This window comes from Heterocephalus glaber, unplaced genomic scaffold (genome assembly GCF_053883595.1).
Source record: "Heterocephalus glaber isolate CG9 unplaced genomic scaffold, H.glaber_assembly_v1.0 deba00001481, whole genome shotgun sequence".
Lineage (NCBI taxonomy): Eukaryota > Metazoa > Chordata > Mammalia > Rodentia > Bathyergidae > Heterocephalus > Heterocephalus glaber.
In genome coordinates this window covers 59352511-59379495 of record NW_028258317.1, presented here as the reverse complement: position 1 = coordinate 59379495, position 26985 = coordinate 59352511, and the positions used below count along the sequence as shown (strand labels likewise).

Here is a 26985-nt window from a genome sequence, read left to right as displayed (position 1 = left end):
TTACTAAGTTCATTAAGTATTATTATAATATGTCCCGTGTGAGAAAATCTGTGTAAAGAACTGTACAAATACAAGGGTTTATTATTTTACTATCAGGTACTTAGCCAGATAGGCCATTATAAATTAAAAAATAAATAAACCTACTTTACTATGGCAAGGATGTATCAGGATTTTTATACATGGGCTTTTGCAACTTTTGTAATTCATGATTTTCTTTTCCTTGATTAAAAAGCAATGCATGTTCATTGTAAAAAATACTAAATATATCCAGAAAAGAACAAAACATAAGTCATCAATAACTTTATGAAAAACTAGTAACTTCTATGAACAATTTCATATGTTTTCTTTTAGTTGCATAATACTATGTAAGATTATTAAAGACAGACAAAGGGACGCATTTGATACAGGACAAATATCAAGTCTGAGTTTAGGAAAGTGTTGGAGAGAGAGGACGGAGGGAGGCTGGAGAATGGGTACTAGAACACAGATAGGAGGAATAAGTTCTGCTCTGCAGCACAGCGTGGTGACCATGGTTCACACCAACCTATTACATATGTTATAAAGAACCAATAGAAAGGTGTTCAAGGGCTCTGGATGCAAACAAATGATAGGGAGATGGAAATACTGATTACCCTCATTAGATCGGTACACGTATTCATGCATTAATGTAGCACACTATGCTCCATACGTATGTACAATATTACATGTTAATTAACAAGAAAACATGTAAAGAAGGAAACTAAAAACACGTTTCATTTAAGAAAACTGAATTGTAAGGATCTTGTTAAATTTCATGTAACTCCTTTGTCCTCACTATCATTTATCCATAGCCCATAAAATTTCATGGGGCACATTCTATGGTATTTCTCTTCCCTGGGAAAATGCACATTTTTACCAAAGATGTTATGCTAGGGTCTCTTCCTCTGTTCAGTCACAATGCAAACGTCCTCCCCGCACCTGCTAACTGGTGTTAAGTGGTTTAAACCAGTGTAACTTCTCATTGTATCTCAATGTAGGAGGATACGATTAAAAGTTGGATTGGTATGTGGACAGTATGGAAAGGACGTGGAGGTTGGAGGAGGGTAAGGGCTTTGCACAATTATGGCGACTCTGGGGCATCTTGGGGCAGCTCCCACCTGGGCACCTGAGCTCTAGCTCCACCCACTTGCCCTGCTTCTCTTCTACCCCATCACCAGCCACCTGACAACCATTAGAACATAAATTAACAGAGACATCAAATACCATCCACACTTCATGCCTGTTAAGCAACCACTTGAGTCAAGTAACGAAGCACCTTTGCCTTTATGAAGGTCATTGATTTGTTTCCTTTTCCAATTCAATTCCTGTCCTCCAGGGACAAGGGCTACTCATTACACACTCCAAATAGATGTAAAGAAAAGAGATCGGCTGGCTACAGTTAAGCTGCAAATTGATGGGTTAACAGAAATAAATTATACTAATAAGAATAAATGAGGAAACTGGATTTGATCACCGAAGGCCATAGAGTCAGTAATGGAGATTTTCAGTAATTTGAAAATATTCAAAATTGTGCACCTGTCCCTAGTCATGACACACAGCCTAAGAAAAATGAGAAATGAATTTCTTTGGTTGTTTTCCCTTTTGGGCTGGCAACACATTAATTCCATATAATTTGATTGGGAGTTATCTATAAATAGTAATGAGAAAATAATTATATGGTAAAGGCACTGGGAAGACAAACTCCTTCAAAACCAGGTGTCAGTAGGGGAAATTACCTCAAAACAGTTTGGAAGCACTAATAAGTTTTTATAAATATACAATTTTAACACAATTGAAATGACCTATAAATATTGAAATGCATATTAATTTTTTTTAGACATTTGAGTTATGCCTATTTTGCCTGTCCTACTGTCACACTGAGGGACCACAGGGGTTAGTAGCTGTGGAATGCCTTGTTTAGAGAAAACCTTCCATAACGATTTGTGAAATAAACAAATGGAATGGAGAGAATTTTTAATACACAAAGTGGCATAAAGTGTTAAATAGAAAATCGCAAGGGGAATTAGGAAGTCTGTTCTTTTTTTATTACTAATTTATGTAAAGTCATCAATAACACATGAAATTTATTCAAGTATAAAGCCAGTTTCAGATTTTACAAATTTACAGTGATGGCAAACGTGCCATACAAACAACTGTTACGCTAGGGCCCTTCCATACACAGTGGAGTCTTACTAACACACGTTTCTCGGGCGAAGCCCAAAGCAAAACCTGAGCCTGAAAATACTTTAATGATGATCAAGCAGAGTCTACTCTGTGCAGGAACAGTGCAAAATGCAAAATTCTAGGAAGTCAGAATACTATTAACATTGGCACGAATAAGAATCCCAACCAGTTCAAGCAAAAATTTTCATTCTATGAATGTGGGCACCAACATCTACTTCACATTTAACATTAGCTAAGATGCAAAAATCAAATATTGGAAAGATAATGAGGGAACAAGCCATGCATATAGAATAAAGATCTTGAAGCAAAGTTACTTAAATATATTTCAGATAGGAGATTTATCTCTAAGTAGAATAAGGTAGGAAATCTCTGCTTCAAGATAGGAGATTTGGAAAACTTGCATCACGGTCTGTCTGTTCCTTTAGGCGGCATGGCTGTTTACCTCTTGATATGTGAAAGCAGCACCCGAGACCTCAGAAATGAGGTCATTTATACAGGAAAATCCTCAAGAAAGTGGTTTGGTCTGGCACCAGAAGTGCAACTGTTTTTATTCAAAGTTATCCAAAGGTTTCCTTGCTTAAGACTTTCAGATGGACAAGAGAACTAAGGAAAATAGGCAATACTCTCTGGCAGGCATATTTTCATTTTCTGATGAGATCAGAAGTGCTGAGAGAAGCTAATCATTAGGCACACAAGTAAGTAATTGCGTAGTCTGGAAGCAGAGAGTTAATTTAAACAGCAGCTTTAGCTAGGAGGCTTAAAAAACTCAATTCTAAAGGAAAGTTAGAAAGCTCAGGTAAAAAAAAAAAAAATTAGAAATTTCTGAGCACAAAAAGCTATACCCAGGGAAATTTGGTACACTTTTATCTCAGGAGCCAGTTATTTTAAGTAATTTTTTGTTAAATATTACATTGAATGGATATATCATGATGACTCTAAAATGACTATTAGTAAAACACTGTACTATATATAATAAAAGAATTGATTGGTTAAAATAAGAGTACTTTTTAAAGTTTTTGAGCTTTCTGAAGTGAAGAAGGGCCTTTCTCCTACAAACTGTCAGACACAATGACACAATGTTATAGTACAGTATCCAATGTAAAATGGGCAAACATCCAACAACAAAAATTCTCTAGGAACCTGAGAAAAGGCTAACATTTTGCATATACTTGAAAGATGCAATGAAGTTGCAACTATCCATTACTGAGTATTTAATACAAAATTCCATTGAAGAACTCATTCCTCATAACCAGGATGACCAGGTCTGTCTGCCTAAGACTCCTGATTTTCAATTTGAAAGCCCTATGTTTTGGGAAACCCTTCACTCCTAGACAAACCAGGAAATGGGTTAATCTATGTGGAACTGAGTTAGTAATGTGATGCTATAATGGGGTGTTTCAGGGCTCTCACACCTCTTCACACGTTCACAATGGAGGTGTAATTCGTACATCTCACTGCCAGGCAGCTCTGAACCACTGGTGGCCCATGCATGACAGTCCTATGGGGCAGCATGGGACAGGCCCATTGGGTGGTACAAGCTGCCTGATGGGACAATCATGTATATACCACTGGTGGTTCAAGCTGGTGGGAATATGTTAATAGTAATAATTTAGTAATTATTGGTAGACAGATATGCCACCAATAGTGTGGACAGACACCCTCAACTTGTATTTGTTAAGATGTACTAATTAATTATGTACTAATACATAAAACATGGTTGATAAATTAGGTTCAATTCTTTGAATATTCAAGTGTCAATTTTAATGCACTTTACCAATAGTTTGAGCAGCCCTAGAATTGAAAACCTGAAATCCCAAACTTTTGGGTACTGACATGGTGCTGTGAGTGAAAAATGCCACACCTGATCTCATGTGTAGTCAGAATGCAAGGGCACTAAAAATACTGTATAAAACTGCCTTTAGATTTTGTATATAAGGTGTTTAGAAAGGATAAATGAATTTCCTGTTTGACTTGGGTTTCACTCCTAAGTTATGTCATTATGTATGTCCAAATATTCCATAATTTAAAAAAATCCAAAATTTGAAATATTTCTCATGTTCATCATTCAAGTTAAAGTATACTCAAGCTGTATAGTAATTGATTTAATTAATTATCGTGTCACTCAGTTGGGTTGTGAAGTTCCTACTCTGTATTCAACACCATCCTGAACTGTGAAGGTCCAAAAGAAACAGAAAATGATTTGCATTTCCAGTCAACTAGGGGATGAGACAACAAAAACTTTAGTTTATAATGAAAAGCAATTAAAAGCACCAAAGTGTGTAATTACTGTAGGTATAAAAGCACTTCAAAAGATTAAAAACCAGCCAAAAAGACTGCTTAGGAACCTAAGGAAGCTCGGAATGCAGGAAGTTCTCTGCTGCTATCAGCCAAGATTTGCAGTGACATCAGATAAACTGTGTGGAAAGTGAGATCTGGATGGTGATTTGATGCATGTGTAGGATTTTGTTAGGTGAAGAAGTAGGGACCTCATTCTGAGTCTCCTGACTAAATGATGGGTTTTTTGTATAGCTCTTTGTTGCAATGATGAAACTAGAACCCCTGGAATGGATGGGGTAAAAGATGAGCTGTCAGCAGGGGATGGGAAGAGTGGGAAATATCACAGGAAACGGGGAGGTAGGCCAGACTGTAAGAAATAAAAGCCAACCATGATTGTTGGATGTCATCCACCACCAATCAAGTTGCTGCTACTCTTATATGTCTATAAGTAAACCAGCAGAATAAAAGAAGACTACCCAAATCCCTGGCTCCAGGGACGCTGCTTGATCTGTGGAGTGGGTAGAAACTCCCAACCAGAGATCAAAGAGCTGCCTGGAGCTGTTGTAGTCTTCACACCTTTGGGCTCTTTGATCGTCAAAGTGTTGAATCACCTGCTCTCATCAGGTCCTGCGCTTCTTGTGCCTATTAATCAAACCAGGCCAAATGTGTGGGACAGGAAGAGGGCATGGAACAGAGAGGGCCTTGGATGCTGTCTTGAGCCACTGTGTCCCATGTGCATGCTGCACACGTTTACGTACTGCTTCTTTATAGTAAAAATAAACAACTAAATATGAAAACATAACATTTTTAAGGATGAAGAGTGATGCTTTTCATTCCCCAATGTCAGCAGCTCCATACCTGACCTTCTCAGATGCATGCTCCCAGAATAACCATTTCTTTCCTTGCCTTACTTCATTTTTCTCACATCCCTTCACTGTTTACTCTTTCAGATTTTAGTGTGAAAGCCATATAAGCTTCTTAAAGACAGAATCAGGAAAACAGTTGCCACACTTTCTTCTGCACTGCAGTGCAAAATGCAGACTCCCCTGGGTGGAAAAACAGAGCAACTGGTCCCCACATTCTGCTGTGTGGTTTGTTTTCATGATTCCCTTGCTCATCCTAAAATTTCAAGCTCTAGTCACAATCCAGCCAGAGCCACACAGCCTGCAGTTGCCATGCCACTGACAGCTTGCATGTGGAAAGTTTCCAGAGGCTTGGCTGTCTGCTGGGGCTGCACTTCAAAGCTCCCTGGGGATGGGTTTGCTCAGCAGCTGTAGGTAGTGATATGGGCTCGTTGTTACAGAGAGGAAGTAGTAAGTGTTTAGGGAAACACTGCTGGGCTCCTCTTCTACATATACAATGCACTCTGTTATGTATATATGTGTATATGTAGAATATATATTTACTATTTAATTTGCAGAGTGAAGAAGTAGGCAAGGGCCTCTTTTCAACAGGAAATAAAAAAATTCTGTCAAATTATTTTCTTTTTTCTGTCCAGTCCTCATTGACTTGCTCCCAATATGATTATAATAAGCAAGTAGTTTGCTTAAGGTAATTGGTTGATATTGACCAGAGGTAGAAAAACTATTCTGCCATCTTGGGGAGACTTAGCCTAGGGCACATCCAGATCACATTTTTGCTTTTTTGTAGGAAACTAAGATTGTTAGGACTAAGATAAGAACGAGATAAAAGTTGGACTATGAGGCCTTGGATCAAAGGGAAATTGAAGGTTAGATTGAGGGGAGGGTAAGTCAGTTCCTCAGCATAGGACCTGGATAGAAAATTTCAGCAAACAATTAGCAAAATGAGGTTTTTCAAAAGATAATTCTTCATTATTTCTGTCTTTTTCTTAACTTCTCATTAAGGGGGAAAGGAAAATCTAGTTGATACTCAATTAAGTGAGTACATTTTCACTGAGTGGTTAAAGTGGTTACAAAGATTTATTATTTCATCCATCCATACATCCACTGGACCTCCTGGTATGCGGCCATCATCCATGTTTGGGTGGTGATTGCAAAGCACAAAGAAGGAACTATTCCTCGTGCTGGGAATGTCATCATCTCACTGGGAGGAAAGCTACTTCTTATCCTTCTCAGGCTCAAGCTCTCTGGTAGGCTTCTCCTGAACATTCCTTTCCATTTCCATGAAAGTCAAATAAGTTTGAAGCTTAAGGAGTAATAATAGTGAAATTTCTGTAAAGTTGTAGAAAAGTAGGCCATTGATGAGGAAAAGATGTTCTCCTAGAAGAAATTAGATAAAAAATGGCTCGTAAATCCTTCAGCAAGTTTGGATTCATGAAGGGAAAGCAATGAGACCAGAATATTGGGAATAGTTGTCTCAAAGAAGTTGTGTGGGACTAAAATGCATGGTTGGATTTGCTGTGGAGACAATGAAAGGAAATGATGCAACATAACTGATGCTACAGACAGACTGGGTGACCATCAGATATACAGGATACCAAAGGACAGCTGACCGGAACAGGTGCAGACAGGGGAGACTGCAGACCCGGTTATGGAAATGGTCAGTGAAGAAGTCAGATAAGAAATGAGAAGTCACAACTCACACAATGTAGGTCACGGAGGACAGAGAGGAACCAATGTGGGACAAGAGTGATGGACAGAACAGGATCCTTTCAGACCTAAGCTTTGGGAAGAAGCTGTTTTGTGAAAGAGGACTTTGGTTTTGGAAGTTCAGAATTTTAAATGACACAGCGACACCCTTGTGTAAGGATTACAGACGAGTCATGGGAGAAGTCACTGTGGTTTTTTTTGCTTGTTTTTTGGTACCGGGGATTGAACTTGGGTCCTTGCGCTTGTGCAGCAGGCAGCGAAACCACTGAGTTAAATCCCCGGGCTTGAAGTCATTGTTAAAGATGAAAGACTAAACATCCTCAGCAAGAAGGTGACACTTGTAATTGAAAGAAGTCTTAGATGCAAAAGAGATGCCATAGAATCAAGAGGCAGAGAGAGAGAGAGAGAGAGAGAGAGAGAGAGAGAGAGAGAGAGAGATCTCCAAAACTCTCACAGCAATAGACCTTAGAGAATGGCTGTGGTTAAAGGAAGGGAGAAAAGAATTAGTCAAGGTTCAGAAAACAAACGCTGTATCTTTTCATCGCAAAAACCATGGAGAGAGTTGTGAACTGGGGAGATGAAGAGCAAGAATGCTCAAGGAAGACAAAAAAAAACAACCCAAAAGCCTCTGATTTGGCCAGCAGGGGATGGGGAAAAGTCACAGAAGCCCTTAGCTTCAAAGAAGGAAGTGAAGATGGGCTTGAGGAGTTAAAGAAGGAAACGGAGGGGCTAATTCGGTTGACTTGTGGGGAGCTTCTCCTTGTGAAAGGAAGGACAGAACTAAGGCAACAGGATAAGTCTTTCCTCTTCCAAGAAGAGTGATAGGAAGTTTGAAAGCAAAGTTTCATGGTTCAGTTGACAGAAGGGAGAATGAGGGAGGCTGAAAGCAAACAGCTGAGTAACTGACAGGAAAAGATGTTCTGGGAGCACCTTTCACAAACTCTCCGACCACAGAAGAAAACATGCTTTAAGACTATTTCTTCATTTCTTCTAAGGATAGCACTTGATTAGCACTGTTCAAATAAATGCACGGGGGAGAAAACAATTCACTGCAGGCGGAGGATGAGTTAGGTCCAAAGGCACTCTTGTGGATAGTAAGAGCTTGTGCAAAGCCTTGGGGACTAGAGCTCAAATCTTGAGAAATCCCTTTCCACTATCTATTCGTCCATTGATTACCATAATCTATAAAACACACAATATTTCTTTCAGTGAAGACACTCAAATTATTACATCCTCAGAATGACCCTGCAAGGTAACAAAGGGAGAAAGGGGAATCATTTGGTAGTTATGTGGATAACTTCCCTTGCTTTCTGCAAGTTAAGTGCTTTCTTCTTTAAAACTCATTTAAAATATCATGTGCCAAAAAGAAATATGTGGAGATTGGAGTAAAAGTTTAACATCGGGTCCATCATACTTTTCCCTATTCTTGCTGAGAAATGACCTCCTTCAGCCATTTCTATCAGAGTTTTTTCCCTGGGTGTGAAAATATTAATATGGAAAAGATACTTTATTTTATATGCATGGTGAGGCCAGTATTTTATTAGAACTAACAAGGTGTGCAGAGCTGGAAGAAGGACAGAAAACCAAAGTGTTACCTCCCATTTGTTAATATCTAGCAGCGATCATAGTACTTTTCCTTTTGGCTCTTTTAAGGTTGACTCTGCAAATTTCAAGGTGTACCTTCTTTCCTGGTATAACACTGTAAAATGAAGCCTATTAAACCATTATTGGGATGTATGATAGAAGTTTAATTGCTTTGAAATGCCACAGGCTAGCAAAATGTGAACATATGGAAAGAGTCTGAATTGAGATTCTAAGAGGAGGAAAAAAGTCTGGATCTATTTATTTTGCAACAGATTTATCCAGATGGATTCTGCAAAGTGATCACCTAGCATGTCACCTGACCCTGCTAGATGCAATGGCTTCAGAAAGTCATGCACAGAATGAAGGGAAGATTAACTTTCAGGATTTCTTTTTGGATCTTTCGACCAGGTTTATATCAAAGACACTGGCACCAATATAAAGATCTCTCTGGATTGAGTAAAAGAATGGGCTAAGCATCTACTAATGCCATGTTTTTAAAAGATAGTATTGCAAGGCCCTTTTACCTCTTGTTCATTGGGTCATTCCCCATAGTGCCCACTTGCACAGGCTCATATTCCTAGCACCCATCATCAGTCACAGTCGGTGACAGACCTCGGTCCCTGATGACGGGTGCAGAGCTGGCGCCTCAGTCTATGCTAAGGATATGGATGCCAGGGTGCAAATGATGTGCATGTGCTAATTTCAGTAAAAGAGTTTCTCCTGCTTCCTACAACACGTTTCTCCTTCACATCTGGAGTTCTGTTGTTGGGCAAGTAGGTAGCACCTTCACATGGCAGCTGGACGATAGTCACAGAAAGCTTCAAATACAGCCTTTCTCTAGTCTCTGTGGCCATGTGTTCTACATGTCAATATTTACAAGGACTCTTACCCCAAATATGAATTTCCTTCTACTCAACCCCAAATGAAAGAATTACATTTGAATTCATGTAGTTTCAATCATTTTTCATCACAAAAAAGAGTGAATGCATACAAGGATATGAGTTCTCACTTATGAGATTTTACTTGAAATTTTCCCTAGAGAGCCAGAAATAAAACTAGTGATGAAACAGTTATAAATTCAATTCTAGTAGCACTGGACAACTCTAATTTTGGTAACACTGGGTTATTTGCTATTGAAGGATAGGTTCTATGAATATCAAGATGGACCAATGGGTGAACATGAAAATGAATAACATAATCTTTGGATGGATACTTGTTATGGCTTGTGTCTAGATGTCCCCTCAAACCCTCATTTAGTCACAGGTGGGGCTTTTTCAAAAGTGGCTGTATCTAGAGCATGTGATTGATTCCTGGTGCAATGCTAGGATTAAGGGTGTGTGATTACTAAATCAGTCCACTGATTCATTTGGCACTGCCCTAATCCTGGTAGCCTGGATACAATATAAGGGAGAGAAAGAGGCTTGTCTTCTCCCTTGCTTGCTTTTGCTGTCTTCTGCTAGCCGTGAACTAGTTCTCCTCTAGCATTTCCCCTCTGCCAAGCAACTCTGCCTTGGAGCCAGCCGATTATGGACTAAAACCTCGCTAAACTGTGAGCTACATAAACCTTCCTCCTTTACTTTTGGGTGTCAGGGATTTTGTTTTAGCAACAAGAGAAAAATAACTAAGACAGAATTTGGTACCAGAGAAGAGGGGTCATTACTGTGACTGCACCTGACCATGTGGTTCAGGACCCTTTGGGTCTGGGTTGTAGAAAGAGTTAGGAAAGGTTCAGAGGTGCCAGCTGAAATAGAGCTGGAACACCTGAGGTGGTACTTGATGGGAGATTCTGGTCAGAGCTCGGAAGATCAGAAGGCTCACAGAAATCTTACTGGTAAAGACCAAGCCTGGGAGGTTTCTGCCGGGAAGAAGGACCACACCGGTTGTTGGATCCCAGACAATGTGTGTTATAAACTTGGCAGAAAGTTTGTCTGCATTTTGCTCATGTCCACAGATCTTGCATGAGACTAAGATTAAGGGCAGTGGACTAATTAATCTTGCAGAAGAAATTTCAAGGCAGTCTAATGTTAAAACAGAGGCGTGGCTACTGCTGGGGGCTGTTAGCCAGATTTATGTTGAGAATCAAGAACAAAGAGCCCAGCAGAATGATTCAAAATGTTGTAACTTTGGCCAGAAAGGAAGCTACAGTAGAGTTGTGGCCTGCAAAGATGGAACAGAGGAGAAACTGGTCGCTGAAAAGACTAGCAAGAAAAAGCCAAGTGTTTCAGAAGAAAACAACAGAAAAGATGGCCTGAAGACATCATAAGACCCAGCAGGCCTCCAGCCTCTGCAGCTTCAGAGTTGCAAAGGTGAAAGAGTCTGCTCTGAGAAGACAGCCCAGTGCACCATGCTCCAGAATGGTGGTGGCCTAGGGAAGTTGTTCCTCGGGATTTGGTTCATAGGCACTGGACCTCTACAACCAAGAGAAGGAAGCCTGGCTACTGCTCCAGCTGGCGGAAGACCTTGGCATTGTCCACGTGGTGGTGGTTTTAGGTGCACACAGAATGGAAGGGTTGTGGGGTCAGGAAGGCTTCCACCCAGATTTCCAAAGAGGGCCTGAGTGTGTGAAGCTGTGAGTGTGAAGCCAGAAGTTTGGAGAAGCCAAGAATGTGGATCCTCTGAGGAAAATTGCAAGGAGGAGTAGAGCTGGCCCAAGAGAGAAACTGTAGGAGCTATAACCACCAGAAATAGTATAGGAGCAGAGCCACCCAAGCCCTTTGAAGTTCACATCTTCCACAGATGGGCCTGGATGCTGCACGTGGAACTACAGGAATTAATGTTTGCCCTGCTGGATTTTGGACTTGGTTTGGTCCCATTCCTTTGTACCCACTATTTGTACTTTTTGGAATGGAAATGTCTATCTTGTACCACTGAATATTGGAAGTGTTTAACTTTGTTTTCATTTGTATAGGAGCTCGAAGCTAAGAGTTTGCCTTAAATCTCAAAGGGGACTTTAGACTTGGAATTTTTGGCAACTCTTGGAGATGGACTAAATGTCTTCCGCAAAAAGGGATGTTCATGAGTCCTTGGGAGAGTAGAGTTATGGCTAATGTCTAGATGTTCCCCAAAGCCTCATGCAGTCATGGGTGGGGCTTTTTCAGAGGTGGTTGAATCTAAAGTGCATGACTGATTCGTGGTGCAGTGCTAGGACTAAGGATTAAGGGTGTGTGGTTACTAAATCAGTACACTGATTGGTTTGCCACTCCCCTAATCTCAGTAGCTTTGATACAGTATGAGGGACAGAAAGAGGCTGGTCTACTCCCTTGCTTGCTTGCTTTTGCTGTCTCCTTCTTGCTATGAACTGGTTCTCCTCTGTAATGCCCCACTGCCAAGCCACCCTGCCTTGGAGCCAGCCGATTATGGCCTAAAACCTCCCTAAACTGTGAGCGAAATGAACCTTCCTCCTTTAACTTGTGGTTGTTGCATATTTTATTCCAGCAAGGAGAGAAGAGTAAGACAATACCTTTAAAAGACAACTATGTCTTCAATAGTTTTAAGAGACATCACAACAGAATTTCATGGAACAGAAGTGCCTGTGTAGGACCTGTGTAAATTAGAGGTGCTCATCACTATACTTTAATGCATGAGGCTTGGTGTGTAGTTTCCAGACTGGAATTCAGTTCTCTATCTATTCTATCAGTCTGGCTCCTTTGTGCAGTTAAAAACTGTGCAACCAACTGAGGTGGCCCTGACAAACACTCATGGATTATTTCTCACATTTTTAGTTATGGCCCCGATTCTCTAGTGATGTGTGTATGGAATTTAGTGAGGATTTTAGGCTAAGTTGTAAAATGCTGAACTGTGGAACAAAGCTGGACACATACTGTCTGCCTTGGCTCTGAAGATACTTCTGAGAGTAACATGAACAGACACAAATGATTTCCAGACAAAACCATCTTAACACAGTGTATTAAGAAGGCATGTACATCGGAACCTCTGGCAAGTTCAAAAAAGCAACAGCTTCCTAAAACTGTTGACAACTCCTAGTTGGCTTCATGCCTGAGAAATATTGTATTAATGTAAAACTTCAAAAAAAGAGTCACTCTAAACCCTCGATGCTTCTGTCACTGCTTGCATCCTACTCTGCGCAAGATGCAAACCAGAATTATGTTACTCAGTTTCTTAATCTTTGCAAAGTCATGTGGCAGACACAGACTGCAACTGTATGTTAACAAGAAATTCAGGTAGCAGAAGGCAAGTGATTTTTTAAAGGTTGTGAGCTACAATATTCAAAGACTTCACTAAAGGAAACTAGAAAACGTTTCTCAAAGCAAAATTTCTGGCCTGGTATTTTTCAAGAAGCCATCTTATCATCATATCCTTTGCTCAGGGTTTATTAAAATGCTATTTCAAAACGTATTTCTTTCTCTTCTTAAAAGAGTCTAGCAAAGATAATTATATATCCTAACTCTAACTCTCCTCATTTAGGAGGCCAAGAGAGGATAACAAATTTTGCTAGATGTCATAGTCATTAAGGTCATGAGTACATACAATTGCATACTAAGATAAATATAAAATGATCACTGCAAGAGAATTTGCATCCATTTCAACAAGCCAGTTTGTTATATACATGTTATTTTGTAGGACATATCCTGGGATTAATGGATCCACACTACCAATATAGGAGATAAAACTCTGACATTAGACTAGCAACTTGAATCTATTTGCTTGAAAATCACTACTATTATCCAACTCACTTTCTTGAATCACTACAGAGACTCTCAAATGTATTTCAAAACAAATGAGAACTCCTAACTCTAGGATTCAAATAGCTTTGCTCTCTGTCTCTTTTAAATTGCTTTGCTTATCGCATCACACCTCCCTTGTTTTGCACTTCAAGCCCTCCCTGTTCCCCATCTCCCCCTTCCTCTGAACTGGGGCATTTACTGTAGTTACCCTCATCAGCTAGAATTCCTCATCCTCCAGCAAACACAGACAGAAGATGCGTTTGTTCAAACTGATTAACAACTCAAGACACATGCAGGCAAGTTTTGGCTCCCAAACCCAGTAATCCTAAAGTTCTCAAACATATTCTAACCTCGCCTTACATTAATTTATGCTTTTGATTTGGGTTATACACATGGCATTGATATAATTTGAAACCATTAGCAGCATATCATGCTTTTGTCGAAACTGTTGATCCCATTTACTGTAGATTGAAATCCAAGTAATCTTATAAAAAACAGAAAACATGCACGAAGAGGTTAACCACTTATTCCAAATCATTAACTAAAATCATTGACAGGACACAATAAAAAAAATCCAGATTAGAGAAAACAATTTACAAAGATGAGGTTATAAGTGCTATAAGAGATGGGTGACTATAAAGTAGTGACTCTAACATTTGAAAATGGTGATGGGGCTAGTATCATTTCTGCACTACACACACCATTTTATGGGTCAGAGTTCTACATATAACAATATCTATATGCTCAATTTTTACTATACACACATGTGAACAGACTATTAACTACATATGTTGTATTAGAATGATGCATGATATATAGATGATAAATAATTTTACCTTAGTGCTTCCTATGAGTAAACAATTGTGCTAAATCTTTTATATGATAACTATTTTCCTCCTTTGCTTTGCTGACTTCCTTCTACCTATGATGGTCTCCTTGCTTTTCTTTGAGAAAATATTTTTTGGCTCCCTGAAATGGTCTACACCTGGGTTACCCATTTGGGTTGCTTCTTCACCTCTCAGGGTCTCTGTTCAAATTACAGAAGGATTTTTTTTTGTCTAATTAAAAAAATATATAACTTGTCCACCCAGATTTGTACATAACTATTCATATTGGTTTTACTCATAATAACTCCAAACTGGAAACTAGAAAGTCGTTCATGAGCTGGATGTAGGGGGTATATACCTGTAATCCCCATACTCTGGGGGAGGCTGAGACAGAGGGATCACAAGTTTGAGCAGATTCTGGGTATCTTAGTGAGACTCAGTCTTAAAATGAAAAACAAAAACCAAAAGTGTAGATGCAACTCGATGCAGAGCCCTGGGTTCCAAGTCTAGTACCCCTTCCCCCCACAAATAAGTTACTCATGAAAAAGTGAAGGAGTATACAATTGTGGGCTAGTCATACAGTGGAATACTACTTAGTAATGAAAAGGAATAAACTCTTGATATGCTTTATGACAGAAGTGTACTAAAAAGATGCAGAGATAAAGAAAGCAAGGCCAATTTCAAATAATTCTACTTCTATGAAAGTTTACAAAACAGAATCTATAGCTACAGAAAGTAAGTCAGTGGTTGTTTACCATGGAATAGAGAAGGAGAACAAAAGAACTCGTTAGGGTGGCAGACACGAACCTTGATTATATTTGTCAAAATACATTAAACTGTGTACTTAAAATGATGCTCTTTAGTGTAAAAATTTATTTCCAAAAAGTTAAAGAATGTGTGAAGATTATAAAGTACGTGGGTTAATTGCTTATGTAACTGAGACTTAATTTTGGGCTGTCTGAACCACCTTACTGAGTTTTATGGAAACCTTGAATAAGAAAATTATTGTTTGAATTTCAAAATAGTCTCTGGTAGAGAACGTGTGCAAGTGCATTCTGATAAGATTGTGTCTTGGCTTCAAACTTATAAATCTTATTTTGGAACTGAATTCAGAAATCCGTTTCATTACTTTATAGTCAGAACACACTTTCAGGCAAAACAGCATTGTCTCTGGCTGGTCATCCTCTGTCATCACTGGGTTCAGGGCTTGATAATTTTATCTTTGCCTTCAAAACAACTGTCACTGTAAACTCTCAAGATGTGGTAATATTAAGGGTAGCTGCCCTCATGAGCTTGGAGAGTTTTAAAAATCACTGAGCTAAGTCCTGGCTCATTAGAATTAGTGAGTCAAGTTACTTCAGGCAATTTCCCAAAACAGACACTGACTGTCTCTTAAATGTGGAAGCTTTTGCATATTACTAAAACATCAGATTTTGTGCTCCTAGCTTTTGAATGGCGCATTAATTTTAAAGAGTCAGTAGGAGGCTGGTTGATAGGCCGCGATCAGTTCAGCTTCCTACTGCTGGTTCTTACACTGAAGCAATTCATTACTACTTTCCAGATTCAGTAGGGTGACAGCAAGGGGACATGGAAACAGATCAAAACAAAATTTAAGTATCACTGTGTTGTTTTTCATGTATGATAATGGGACAAAAATGTTTAAAGACACCTTAGTGATAATTCTGTCATAAAGTCCTGAGTGCCTTTTTCTAGCCCATTTGAAGTCATATAATTAATTTTCAACTTTCAAACAACATTCTCATTCACAACATTGTACCATATCTTTATCCTTAAACTAAAAGGCAGAAAATATGTTTGCATGAGAATATACTTTAAAGACTCTTTATGCTTAGTATTTTCCATTTTAAAGGTATTTTTCACTTAACCCAGCCTTTCTCATTATGTTTGGTAATGAGCTACCCACATCCAGCAAAAATCAAGGCACAAGATCCTTAATTGGCTTCCTCAAAGTATTCTGGGATTACAGGTGTGTGCCACCATTCCTGGATAATTCAACTGGGTTCTTTAGGTTGTGGTAAAACCACAAAATCATTCCAAACATAATTTTATTCAAGAAATAATTAAATCTGGTAACAGTCATAATAAATAACTAAAATAACCACCATTTTAACTCTTTGCAGGATGGATTATTATTATTGGTACTGTCTTTTATTTATTTATTGTTTGTCTTGATGGGGATGGAACCCGGGGCCTTGTGCATTCTAGGCAAGTACTCCACTACTGAGCTGCAGCCCCAGTACTGAGGATGGATTTTAGTGTGAAGCTAGTGTATGTGTATTTACAATTCACAGGGATACAAAACCAAAACAAAGCATGAACTTTCAAAGTCTGACAAGTCTATTGCTACCATTCAGTGAAAGACTAGCAGCGAGAGACCAATACTTTTAATTTTTAGAAAATGTTTTAATCTTACATATTTTGTAGGCGTGAATTGAATAGTCTGATGGGACATTTTGGATACACAACTCTAGATTAAGCAATGATTAAGCAGGGTTTGAGGTCATGGATTCTATATTCCCCTGTAGATGTTTAGGTAAATCATCCATGAGACAAAAGAAAAATGGTAAAATCCCTGAACTATGTGAGCCAAAACATTTTGTAGATGAACTAGAAGGTAAGTTCACATGTGCAAGGATCAATAACTATGAACATGAAAGACCTAAGTCAATAAGTATGAAATGAATATGAATTCCCAGAGCACAGAAAATAGAATCTTAAAAAAATTAGGTGGCATCTTCAAAGAGCAAATTTTATTACGTAAAATCAAATGTATTTGCTTTCCTTTGTCACTCTAAGTAATAACTGAATTTTCTCTTTAGCAAATGAGTTCAGACTAGAATGAAACATGTGATTCTAGTCCCACCTCTGACACTGACCACGTGAGTAACATTTCATTTTGACCTTTCATCAAAAACATGATGTAGGTACATTATGTGCCTTTCACAACTACCAAAAGAGAACCCACACACTCATCCACAAAGTTGGAATATTATTTGAACAGTGAAATAATAAAATAAAATGAAACTTTACCCTTTCAAACAGGAAGACATTAGAAATAACTTTATACACTAAAAAAAAATTCAAACTCTTTTGTTTCAATTCAATACACAGCATGCTTAAAGGCTTCAGCACTTGTAATTCTGTTTAATAAGTGTTACAAACTGAAAGCAAGACAGGTAGGTCTTAAAAATATATTGGAACATCTTAAAATTACCAGCCCTACCAGTGGAAATAAAATGACGGCAATTAAAGGTATTAAAGGTTATTAAAAGTTAAGGCCTCAGAGGCTAAGAAGCCATGTTAGACTGTCAAGTGTTTTCCCCATGGCGGGTAATCAGTTAGAGATTTCTAAAACATCTAGTAGTTTAGTGGTGGTCAAAGAAAGAGTGAGTGGCTTGAGGAAGTTTCAGCAACATGCTGGTAGAACAAGGAGACTTACAGTCTGGGAGAGCAGTGAAATGGAAGACGTGGTAACCTCGCTCACTTAGTTGTCATTTTTTGATTTTCAATGACATTTTTTTCATTCTTTCGCCTAGTAAAGATGACAGAAGGTCCTAATTTATTATCTGACGTCTATTCCTGTTCCTAGATTTAAGAGAGTTTAACTGTATATCGTCGCATAATCCAAATACAATACTTTGATAAAAAACTAAAGCACTGATTTCCATGCATTCAATTATAACCAAAACTCAAACCAGAATTAGAATTCAGGGGAAAGAACCAGGCTGCACAGCCCAGGTGCTTGAGGGAGAGAGGGATGGGGGATTTGCAGGTTCCTCAGATTAAAGCAGGAGAGGGAAGATGATCCTAAGAAAGAGCTAACTTTTTCCTGAAATGATACAAGCCACAGACTATAAAAAACACCTGAATGAAAGCTTTTGGCATGGCTGTTTAATTCACAGATTCTGTATGCCTAAACAGAGCTGAACAATATCCACCTGCAACTGCGGTAAGTATTCTGTTTTAGATGCCTTCTGCTGCCAGAGACCCGTGAGTTTTAGACAGTAAGAAAAGGATCATCCACACTGTTATCTAACATGACCTGGAAAATAGTTGGAGCACAGAGTGAAGAATAAACTAGCCTATATGTAAATCTGGTTCTGTACTGTATGTAAATTATGCCATGGCGGATCAGACTAGCAACACCATGGAGCCCCTGACATTTATTCCTGGCTTTCGTCAGGTATTTCAAAATGGGTTGGGCTTGCTTGTTGAAGGTGCTCAGGAGATGTTTATGAATCAATAAACAAAAGACAGCATTAAATAAATGAATTCAATTCAATTCAATGAAAAAAACCACTTCAGTGGCAAAAGTCTGTATCTTAATGGTACATCTTAAGGAGCAGGAGAGAAGATTAAAAAAAAAAAAAGCAAAGCAAAACAAACAAACAAAAAAAACCAGAAAAAGCTTTTTATAAAAGGAAAGGGAAGAGATCAAGGGAGAAAAGAAATAATCCTGACAAAAGTCCCAATCAGCTTAATGCCAAAGTCTTCCCCTGGCATTGCAAATGTTGGTCAGTAGCAAAATCCTGGAACTTGGATTTCAGAATGCCACATCTGTTCATCTAGCTTATGACTGATGATTTCCTATTCTCATGCACAATTTCAAGTAGATTCTTTCATAGGTGCACAGCATTTATTCCATTTACTTTTTAAGAAACTACCTCTTGAGGAAGTGTACAGTCAAAAGGTACTGCCTGAAATTTAGCTAGAGTTACTCACAAGATGAGCAGGGAAAATCGATTAGTTTTCATAGGTATATGCTGGTATATATTAGATTGTGCTTATTCTGAAAAACTAATCTGCTGAAAAGACATTTAACTATGTTACGAGAGATTATTAATGCTGAAGCAGCAGCAAGACAGAATAATCAATTAAAATTGTTAAAAATCAGAACACCAGTAGGTTGAGCATGCTGACTGTGGCTTGCGTCTTTGAGGCTTCTTCCCTGCACACTATTTTCACTATGGCATCACTGATAGAGCATCGCTCTGAAAGCACAGGGAATGAGGAAGAAAGTTCTCCGCACCTCACCCATCAAGATGTAACTCAGAGCAACAGAAATGAATTGACAGAGAGGCCTCCTCGGTTTTCCACGGCCATCCTCCTCTCCTAAGAACCTGTGCATGGGAAGCCCGCAGCTGCTCCAAGAGGGAACCCCTTCCACACTCCAGACCCACAACACACATGGCTGAGTGTGGGTCAAGCCTGCACATCTCCGAGGTATGAAGATGGAGTTGAGTGGGCAGGGTGAGGTCCTGTGGCAATAGGTTTTGGCTTGTAGGCAATGACTGTTTCCTCTAGTCTATGGAGAACTGTGTGGCCATGGATTCCTGCTAAGCAAGGACTGCAAAAGTCGGCTGATTTAGTATGAAGGAAGAGCTCTTCCTGAGCTCCGGTTGCATGAACCTCTTCCAAACATTAGCTCTTTTTATTCTTCCAGTTAATATTTCATGGTGACCTGCATTCTCTGCTTCCCCAAAGCACGTGGCTTCTTTTGCAAGCCTCCACCCTAATCACTTTTATTTGTGGGACTCATGGGAGGGGATAGTAATGTTTAGAGTACGGAAGAAAATAACTTTAAAAAAAAATCATCTCATTATGATCATGTTTAGATGAAATACAGGGCTTGCCATCAACAAAATTACAAAACAGTTCCACTGGGAGCCCATACTGTTCAGGGTAATTCATCTATGAAAAAGTGAACTTTAATTGTTACGCTTGGCAGCTATCTGAGAGAAAAGTGGAATGTTATACTAAATATTGCCACGTGCAATAGTAAGATACTATTTCCTCCTTGCCAGAAGCAGTGTACAGCCTCCTTCACATTCAGGTTTGGATTTGGTGATTTTGTCTAAAATCCCTGTTTCCCCCTCTCCAAAACCTATAGAGGTTTTCAAAAGAGCTGCGTGTTTTATTAGAACCATTTGCTCTTTTTAGGTTGCCAAAAAGGAGTAAGTAAAACTATGACATTTATTAGGGCTAAAGTTGATTTCTCAGCTCCATGGAGGTCAATGTACTTAGTCTGTGAACTTTCTGCTAAGAAGTTCATGTTAACCTTGAAGCAGCCAAGGTTACACGTTGGTCCCCTATTCCCTTCACAACCTCATGGATTTATATAAAGGAGATGGAAGCATGTGGAAGGTAATCAAAATGAAACATATGTATGGAAAATTACATTCTGGATTTCCTAGAACAACTGAAACTTCAAATAATTTTGATGCTGCTCATACAGTTGCAATTTGGAGACTGAGTATCTTGATTTGGGTTTGAGAGAATGGGATCTCAACAGGTATTCGCAACTCTTTAGGTTAGAATTTACTGAGCACTGCTGTTTATACAGATTACAGGCATGGAAAAAGTGTTTGATACGAGTCAAAAGTAGAGGAATATTGTTCTTTTTCTACAAATCAAGGCTTCAATGAAGATGCTAATCAAAGAACTATTTATATAACACTGGTTGTCTCAGATATTTACTGGTTCTGGCCAAGGATGGGTCTATAATAAATTATTTGCAAAAATTTTAAAATATACATTCCATCATACATTAAGATCATATGTAAGACAGCAAACATAGATAATATTCAGCTTCCAAAATATTTAAAATTGGACAGTTAGGGTCCTTAGAATTTAAATAACTAGACTCACAAGTTATAAGGAGATATTCCTTGTGCTATGGAACATGGTTTTTCATCTATAGGGGACTATAAATATATATACATATACATATATAAATGATTAATATACTAAATTATATGATAGTATAAAATTATGACACTAAAATTATTTGGGAGTAAGTTTAAGTCTGTAGATATGATAAAAAGTAATCCTTGTTTTAATTTTACAGATTAAAATTTAGGTCATCTGCAACTTGTGTAAATATAATAATCTTCCACACCTCTGCTTCTTATAATTGTTTTCTTTTTATTACAGCATATATTATCTATGCCAATAAATATAATGGCTACTGTTAAATATTAGACCAATGGAAGGAAATATAATCTGCATCAGCCTTGAGAAAAATATTCTGCATTTGTCCTATGCTGCGCACAACTGTATAAGAAGTGCACATTATAAAGCTTGATAAGTACTTGTAGTTTATATAAAGTAGTATCTCTTGGAAGTTCACTTATAGAATGCATGGCCTAACAGTGCTACAATAAAGTCAATGGTATATATCAGTTACTTTTAAAGCAAAGTAATCACTAAAGAAGGTGAGGAAGTTTAAAATACATTTTTATAGATACCACTTAAGATAATCAACAACAGCAAAGAGTAAACTATTAGTCCCAGAGGCCGACTATACTTGGGAGTTGGCTGATCTTTTAAAAACTTGACCTATGGTCTGGGAAGCCAAGGAAATTTGCCTTATATGTGTACTGGTTTTAGTTTAAAAAATATCAATTGCCTTTTATTTTCTAAAAGATCAAGCTCTTCATCTGTGAGCACAAAATTTTAAGTTGTTTGAGGGGTTCTATTTCTTGCTCTCCATTTAAAATGGGAGAAAAATAAAAATATTTTGCCTGTGACAGAATATGAAAGAAGTTCTCACCCTTAAAACCAGCAGCATTGGTTTTCCAGTCATTAGCGTTCAAATGTCCCGCACGGGAAGTCCTGACAATAACATGCTGTACGTCTCTCCAGGTCAGAAACGGACTGGGGAAAGACAAGGTAAGAATCATTGTACCAAAAAAAAAAAAAGATGGGGGAAGCAGAGAGTCACAAGCAAATTAAAAAAGCAAAATCAAAATGGCAAAGTACTAAAAACAAAGGGTCAGAAATTTGGGTTTGGGATAACCAAATGCCAAATGCCGCTCTTGTTCTCAATGTGGAGAAGTGACATTAGTCTGTGGGGGGCAGAAAATGTAACCTTGAACTGAAGAAATAATAGGGTTGAAGTCAGTGTAACTTAGTTTTTGAAGGGTGAGGGTTTCCGTTTTCCTTAACAAAATGGCTGTCCTTTATGGTGTCATGGTCCTCTGTGTGAAAGCTTGCATCATTTTGGTAAGTTTACAGTAAGCTAAAGTCAGGACAGAAGGCCTCTGGAACATTCCTTGCCCAATCATATAGCTAGGCAATCGACTTGCAAAAAACTTAGCAATGTTTAATCTTCGCATACACATATATATGTGGGATATGGAAAAATCTCAAATCAAGTCCCTCATATTCAGTGCTCTTTAAGGAATAGACCATGCATGGTACAGAACCCAAAGTTGACCGCTCTATGGCACAGACAGCTAGGGAAATATTCTTACTTTGTAATATGGAGTTGTTATACTACATTATTGGACAGTGAGTTCTTATGGCCCTTAGCATTAAAGGGCATAAGGCCACTATGGCACCAGAGGTACGCACACTGGAGAACTGTGATGCTGATCACAAACATACAGAAAATGAATCCAAGAACATACATACGTACAGACTTATGTTCTGTTTCAAAGAATATGTGTGTACTAGAAGGTATCTGATTCATCACATGAGTGTAACTCTCATCAGGACATTTATTGTTTCCACTTGAATTTTAAGATGTGACAATCTTTCAGTTTATTAAGGATTATGGCATTTACCACGTAGTCTTGACATTTGTTTGTTTGTTTGTTTGTTTCTCATCCACCACTTTTGTTTTAGAAGAAGCATTTTTGCTAGGGTGGGTCAGAATATTTGAGGAAGAAGAGGAAAAAATTACTGCCTGCCATATATGCTCACACGTGGACACTGCAGTTGCTCAGAATGAAGGAAAACTTATGTTATTGTAGCTAATTGTTAATGGTGAAGCCCATACACTGCTTCACTTTATACCACATTCTTTTATATATGTGATTTAGAGGCTAGCCTCCTAAGAGGGGCCCATGATCAGATTTTGGCTCTTCATTTTCTATGTAAAATTAACCTCTCAAAGTCTTAATTTCCTCACTTAAAGGGTAGATACTAATATCTATTTGTTGTGCTGATTGAATCAAGTAATGTCAATTACTTAACCTAGTGCCTGGTCCGCAATATGCTATTCAGAAGCAGTATTCAGCACAACATTTAGCTAAAGTAAGAGCTACTGCTTTTATCTGGTGGACTGAATATGAAGAATATAGGAAAATCAAAGAACTCTGAGTTCTGATATCTTTTTTGTTATGCTGTCAGACTAAAAGTAAATAAAGAATATTTCCATTTTGAAAAGGTAGAAGCATGGAACAACATTATTTTGTAAGGCTGCGTTAGCTGAAGAAGTTTTGTTCAAGAAATTAAAACCCAATTATATGAACTTTAAAAATATGAGAACAATGAAAAGGGAATTACTTTGTTTTGTTTTCATACCACCCTTGACAGGAACTTATTTTATTTTATTGTTTTGTTTTTGTTTTTTTGAAACAGGGTCTTACTAGGTATTCCAGGCTGGTCTCAACTCACTACGTAGCTCAAGCTGGCCTTGAACATGCAGCTATCCTCCTGCTTCAGCTTCTGGGGTGCTGGGATTACAGGTGTGTGTCACCATGCCTGGCAGGAACCAATTTTAGAAGCCGGCAAGGCGTGAAACTCTCAAGGGAGGGAGGGAGATGTGTCACAGATCCCAGAAAAAAAGATAAGTTTTGCTTCTAAAACAAACAGCATGATTTGGTCCTTTGCTAACTAACTCTGAATTCACATGATAATTTAGTAGATTCAGCACATTACCATCAGGGCAGTGAAGAAATGAGTCAAGGTGTAACTCTGACTGCCGGTATCAATACAAAAGCTCTGATTTTCCCAGGGACATAACAGTCATATCCTTTACTTTCCCAGTATAGTTACTTGGATGAAGGGCAAAGCAACAGGAAGAAAGTTCAGTCCAGAGAGACATTACAGCCACTTACTTATGATGAAGTACAATCCTCTCAAATGAACACACATATATGACATATATGGCCAAATTAACCTAGTAATTTAAAAATAACAACACATATTTAAAACTCTTTATGTTTTAAATTTTACCCTTGCAGAAAAAAAAAGAAGTAAGTTTTCCACGTTACCTATCACAAGGGTAAAATTTCTTCAGAAATATTCAGCAGAAGGTTCTGACCACTGGGAGAGAGACATTTACCCTAAGAATCTTAACACTACATATAATAATAGAACAGGGGACGTTTGTCTTGTACCTTGGGCAGCTGTATTCTGGCAGATTCAGGAAGTCTCCTGCATTCAACTAAGCCTGAAGAAATGAGTTACTTGTTCTCATGCTGAGGTGCAAAAACTAGTTCTTCTCGGAGTGTTTGTAATTAAAAGGAAGAATTTGGCATCGGGAAACTGTAACTACACATGGAAAGGAGGTGGTTGGATGATTTTACTCTGACATTTGATAATGCATAACTTCAGAAATGATTTAATTCAAAAATTTCTTGAATATCACCAAAAAATAAGGAGGAAACGGGCAACCAATGGATTTAGAATTAGTGGTGTTTCTACCTGTGGGAAAATATCTAATTAGCTCAGGAAACAGATCTAGGTTAATTTTGCTAGACATTTTGTTTTACTTAGTACCAGTATCCCGAGAAGACTTCCATTTATGAGAAAGTCTGGTTTGCATCTTGCTTTTTACTTGCATGCATGCTTACAAGGATGGTATAGAGGTGAAGACTGAATCAAGCTATTCAAGATTTGGTAATGGATCTTTCTCATAACCATATTTATGGCAAAGCAGAGAGGAAAGGCTGAATGCTCTCCTACAACAGGCACTCTAAAATTTCCCCCTCTGTCAAATATTTTGGGCTCACACTCTACTGGCCTCAGAAGACTAAAAGCCCCTTCATTTTCAAGAACAGGAAGAGTGAGCCCCAGAAGCTTTGGTGCAAGCAACAATCAAGAGGTCAAAAATCTAGCAGAGTAGGAGAAAAAAAGCAGTTAGCTCTCAAGCTGACCTTGCTGACCAGCACTCCATAAATAAGTCACATGGAGTTATGCCACACCCCTCTCAAATTGGTTCCTGGAATCATTAACAATTACCCTACAACAATAATATATACCAAAAGAATTACATTACTAAATGCCTTCAAGACCTGGGTAGCTGTCTAGGGCCTTTCAAAGGAATGAAATGAACATGATTCTGGGAATTCTGTATAGGTAATCTTCTGGTTAAGAAGTTTTCCAACTTTTATTAACACTGTAATAATAACCAACACTTAGCAAGCACCTGGGGCCAGGCAAGATATGTTTTATGTACATTAATGTTGTATACTCTTGAAAGTCACACGATGTACGCAATATTCCCATGCTCATTTCAGAGACAAAACATAGGCTGTAATTTAGGTATAGTTACTCCAGTACTCTGGGGTGGTAAGTGGTAGAGCTGGAATTTAAACTGGCTGGGCTTGGCTACAGAACTTTACATTGTCATTCACTTTGTAATGCTGTTTCCAAAATGGACCCACAAAGGTGAAATAGGACACACATACCCTGGCTCTCCATGTTCTCATGTTCACACAACCTTTGTACACACTCTCTATGTCAAATTGGCTGACTGTCGTTTACCACTGAATTCAGAATATTCTTGTGTCTTAATTTGGTTTGTGGATTCTAAAAGCCAACTTGAGCACACTATCAAAGATAAACTGAAAAATAGGATGCCAGGGAAATTATATCATTTTATAACATATTTTACATGTACAGTATATGTCATAATATTATTATTTTAGGCCATTATTGTTATGAATTGTTCACCTTGCCATGGTCCCACACTCATGAGGCTCACAGCCTGGTTAAGTATTTCTTCTCTTCCTTGAATCTCAGCTGAACCCACCCTCCAGTATGTCCTAGTTCCCAGCTGCAAAAACAGAATAGTCAATGACACTATCACTACTCCGTGCTTACGTTACATTCCTTATTCTGAGCAGTTCAAGGTATTTCTCAGGCCCAACACAAAAGTTAGAAGAGCAGCATTCTGTACAGTGCTTCAGCTTCTGAGCGCAACTGCTGGCACTTAAACTAAAAAGGAAACAAAATTCCCTCACCAAATTTTCCCAGATAATTCTGTGGATGTATGAGCATTTGAAATAAATCTGCACTTGGCGGCTCTTAAAAGCAAAGATCAATTTGAAATTTTGGGTAACTGACTCACCTGCAGTTGTTAAAGAGAAAAAAGAAGTCCCTTACTCCAGATCCCCAAAAGATCTATCATCTAATGCAATTCAGTGGTGACTGATTAAAGGAATAGCAGATACATATCTTAATAGTGAAGGAGAATTTATCAACAAGAGAAGGGACTACAAATCCAGATAATAAAAACTGTTTCCTAAACAGAATTATCTTTGAATAAAAGTGTGATTCTGTCTAATGAGATGATGAGGTATTATCCATCTCAAAAGGGAAAGTGCATGACCAATCAGCAGTTACCCACATATACCACTTACTAAATATTCAACAATAATCCAAGACAAATTCAGCCTCCTTCCATGCTTTGTAAATGTACAAAATAGAGACAAGAACAAGTAGTCAGAAAATTAAAGTCATTGTACTGATGCTACAGAAATCAGTAATTATGGGAATGAATTTATTGTGAGTTGGAACAACAAAAGATGGGGGAGAAGCTATTTAAGGCCTCCTGAGATTCATACAAACATTAATCTGATTGCAGTCAATGCATGCAAATGATGACTCAGGAACACAGTAGTGACCATTCAACAAAGAAAACCAAACTTTTTGTTTTTGGCCAGGTAGTGAAGAACCACCTGATTGTGAGCCCCCCTCCCAACCGGAGCACCACTAACTTAAGTACATTTATTTTGTGTACTACACTAATCAAAGTCCCAGGTTTAAAATCAGATTGTAGTATTAGAAAATAAAATTAAGAACACC

The 26985-nt window shown here is 38.3% G+C and overlaps 1 protein-coding gene across 2 annotated transcripts in view; it reads right to left on the bottom strand.

Annotated features, from left to right (window-relative positions):
• LOC147825976 (proprotein convertase subtilisin/kexin type 5) overlaps positions 1-26985 on the bottom strand; it is a 341197-nt gene that overhangs the window by 104024 nt on the left and 210188 nt on the right. For both annotated transcript variants that reach the window (XM_004862531.3, XM_087184121.1), the window contains exon 10: positions 21719-21822. In XM_004862531.3, the coding sequence (XP_004862588.1) occupies positions 21719-21822 (104 nt within the window). The remainder of the gene's footprint in view (positions 1-21718; positions 21823-26985) is intronic.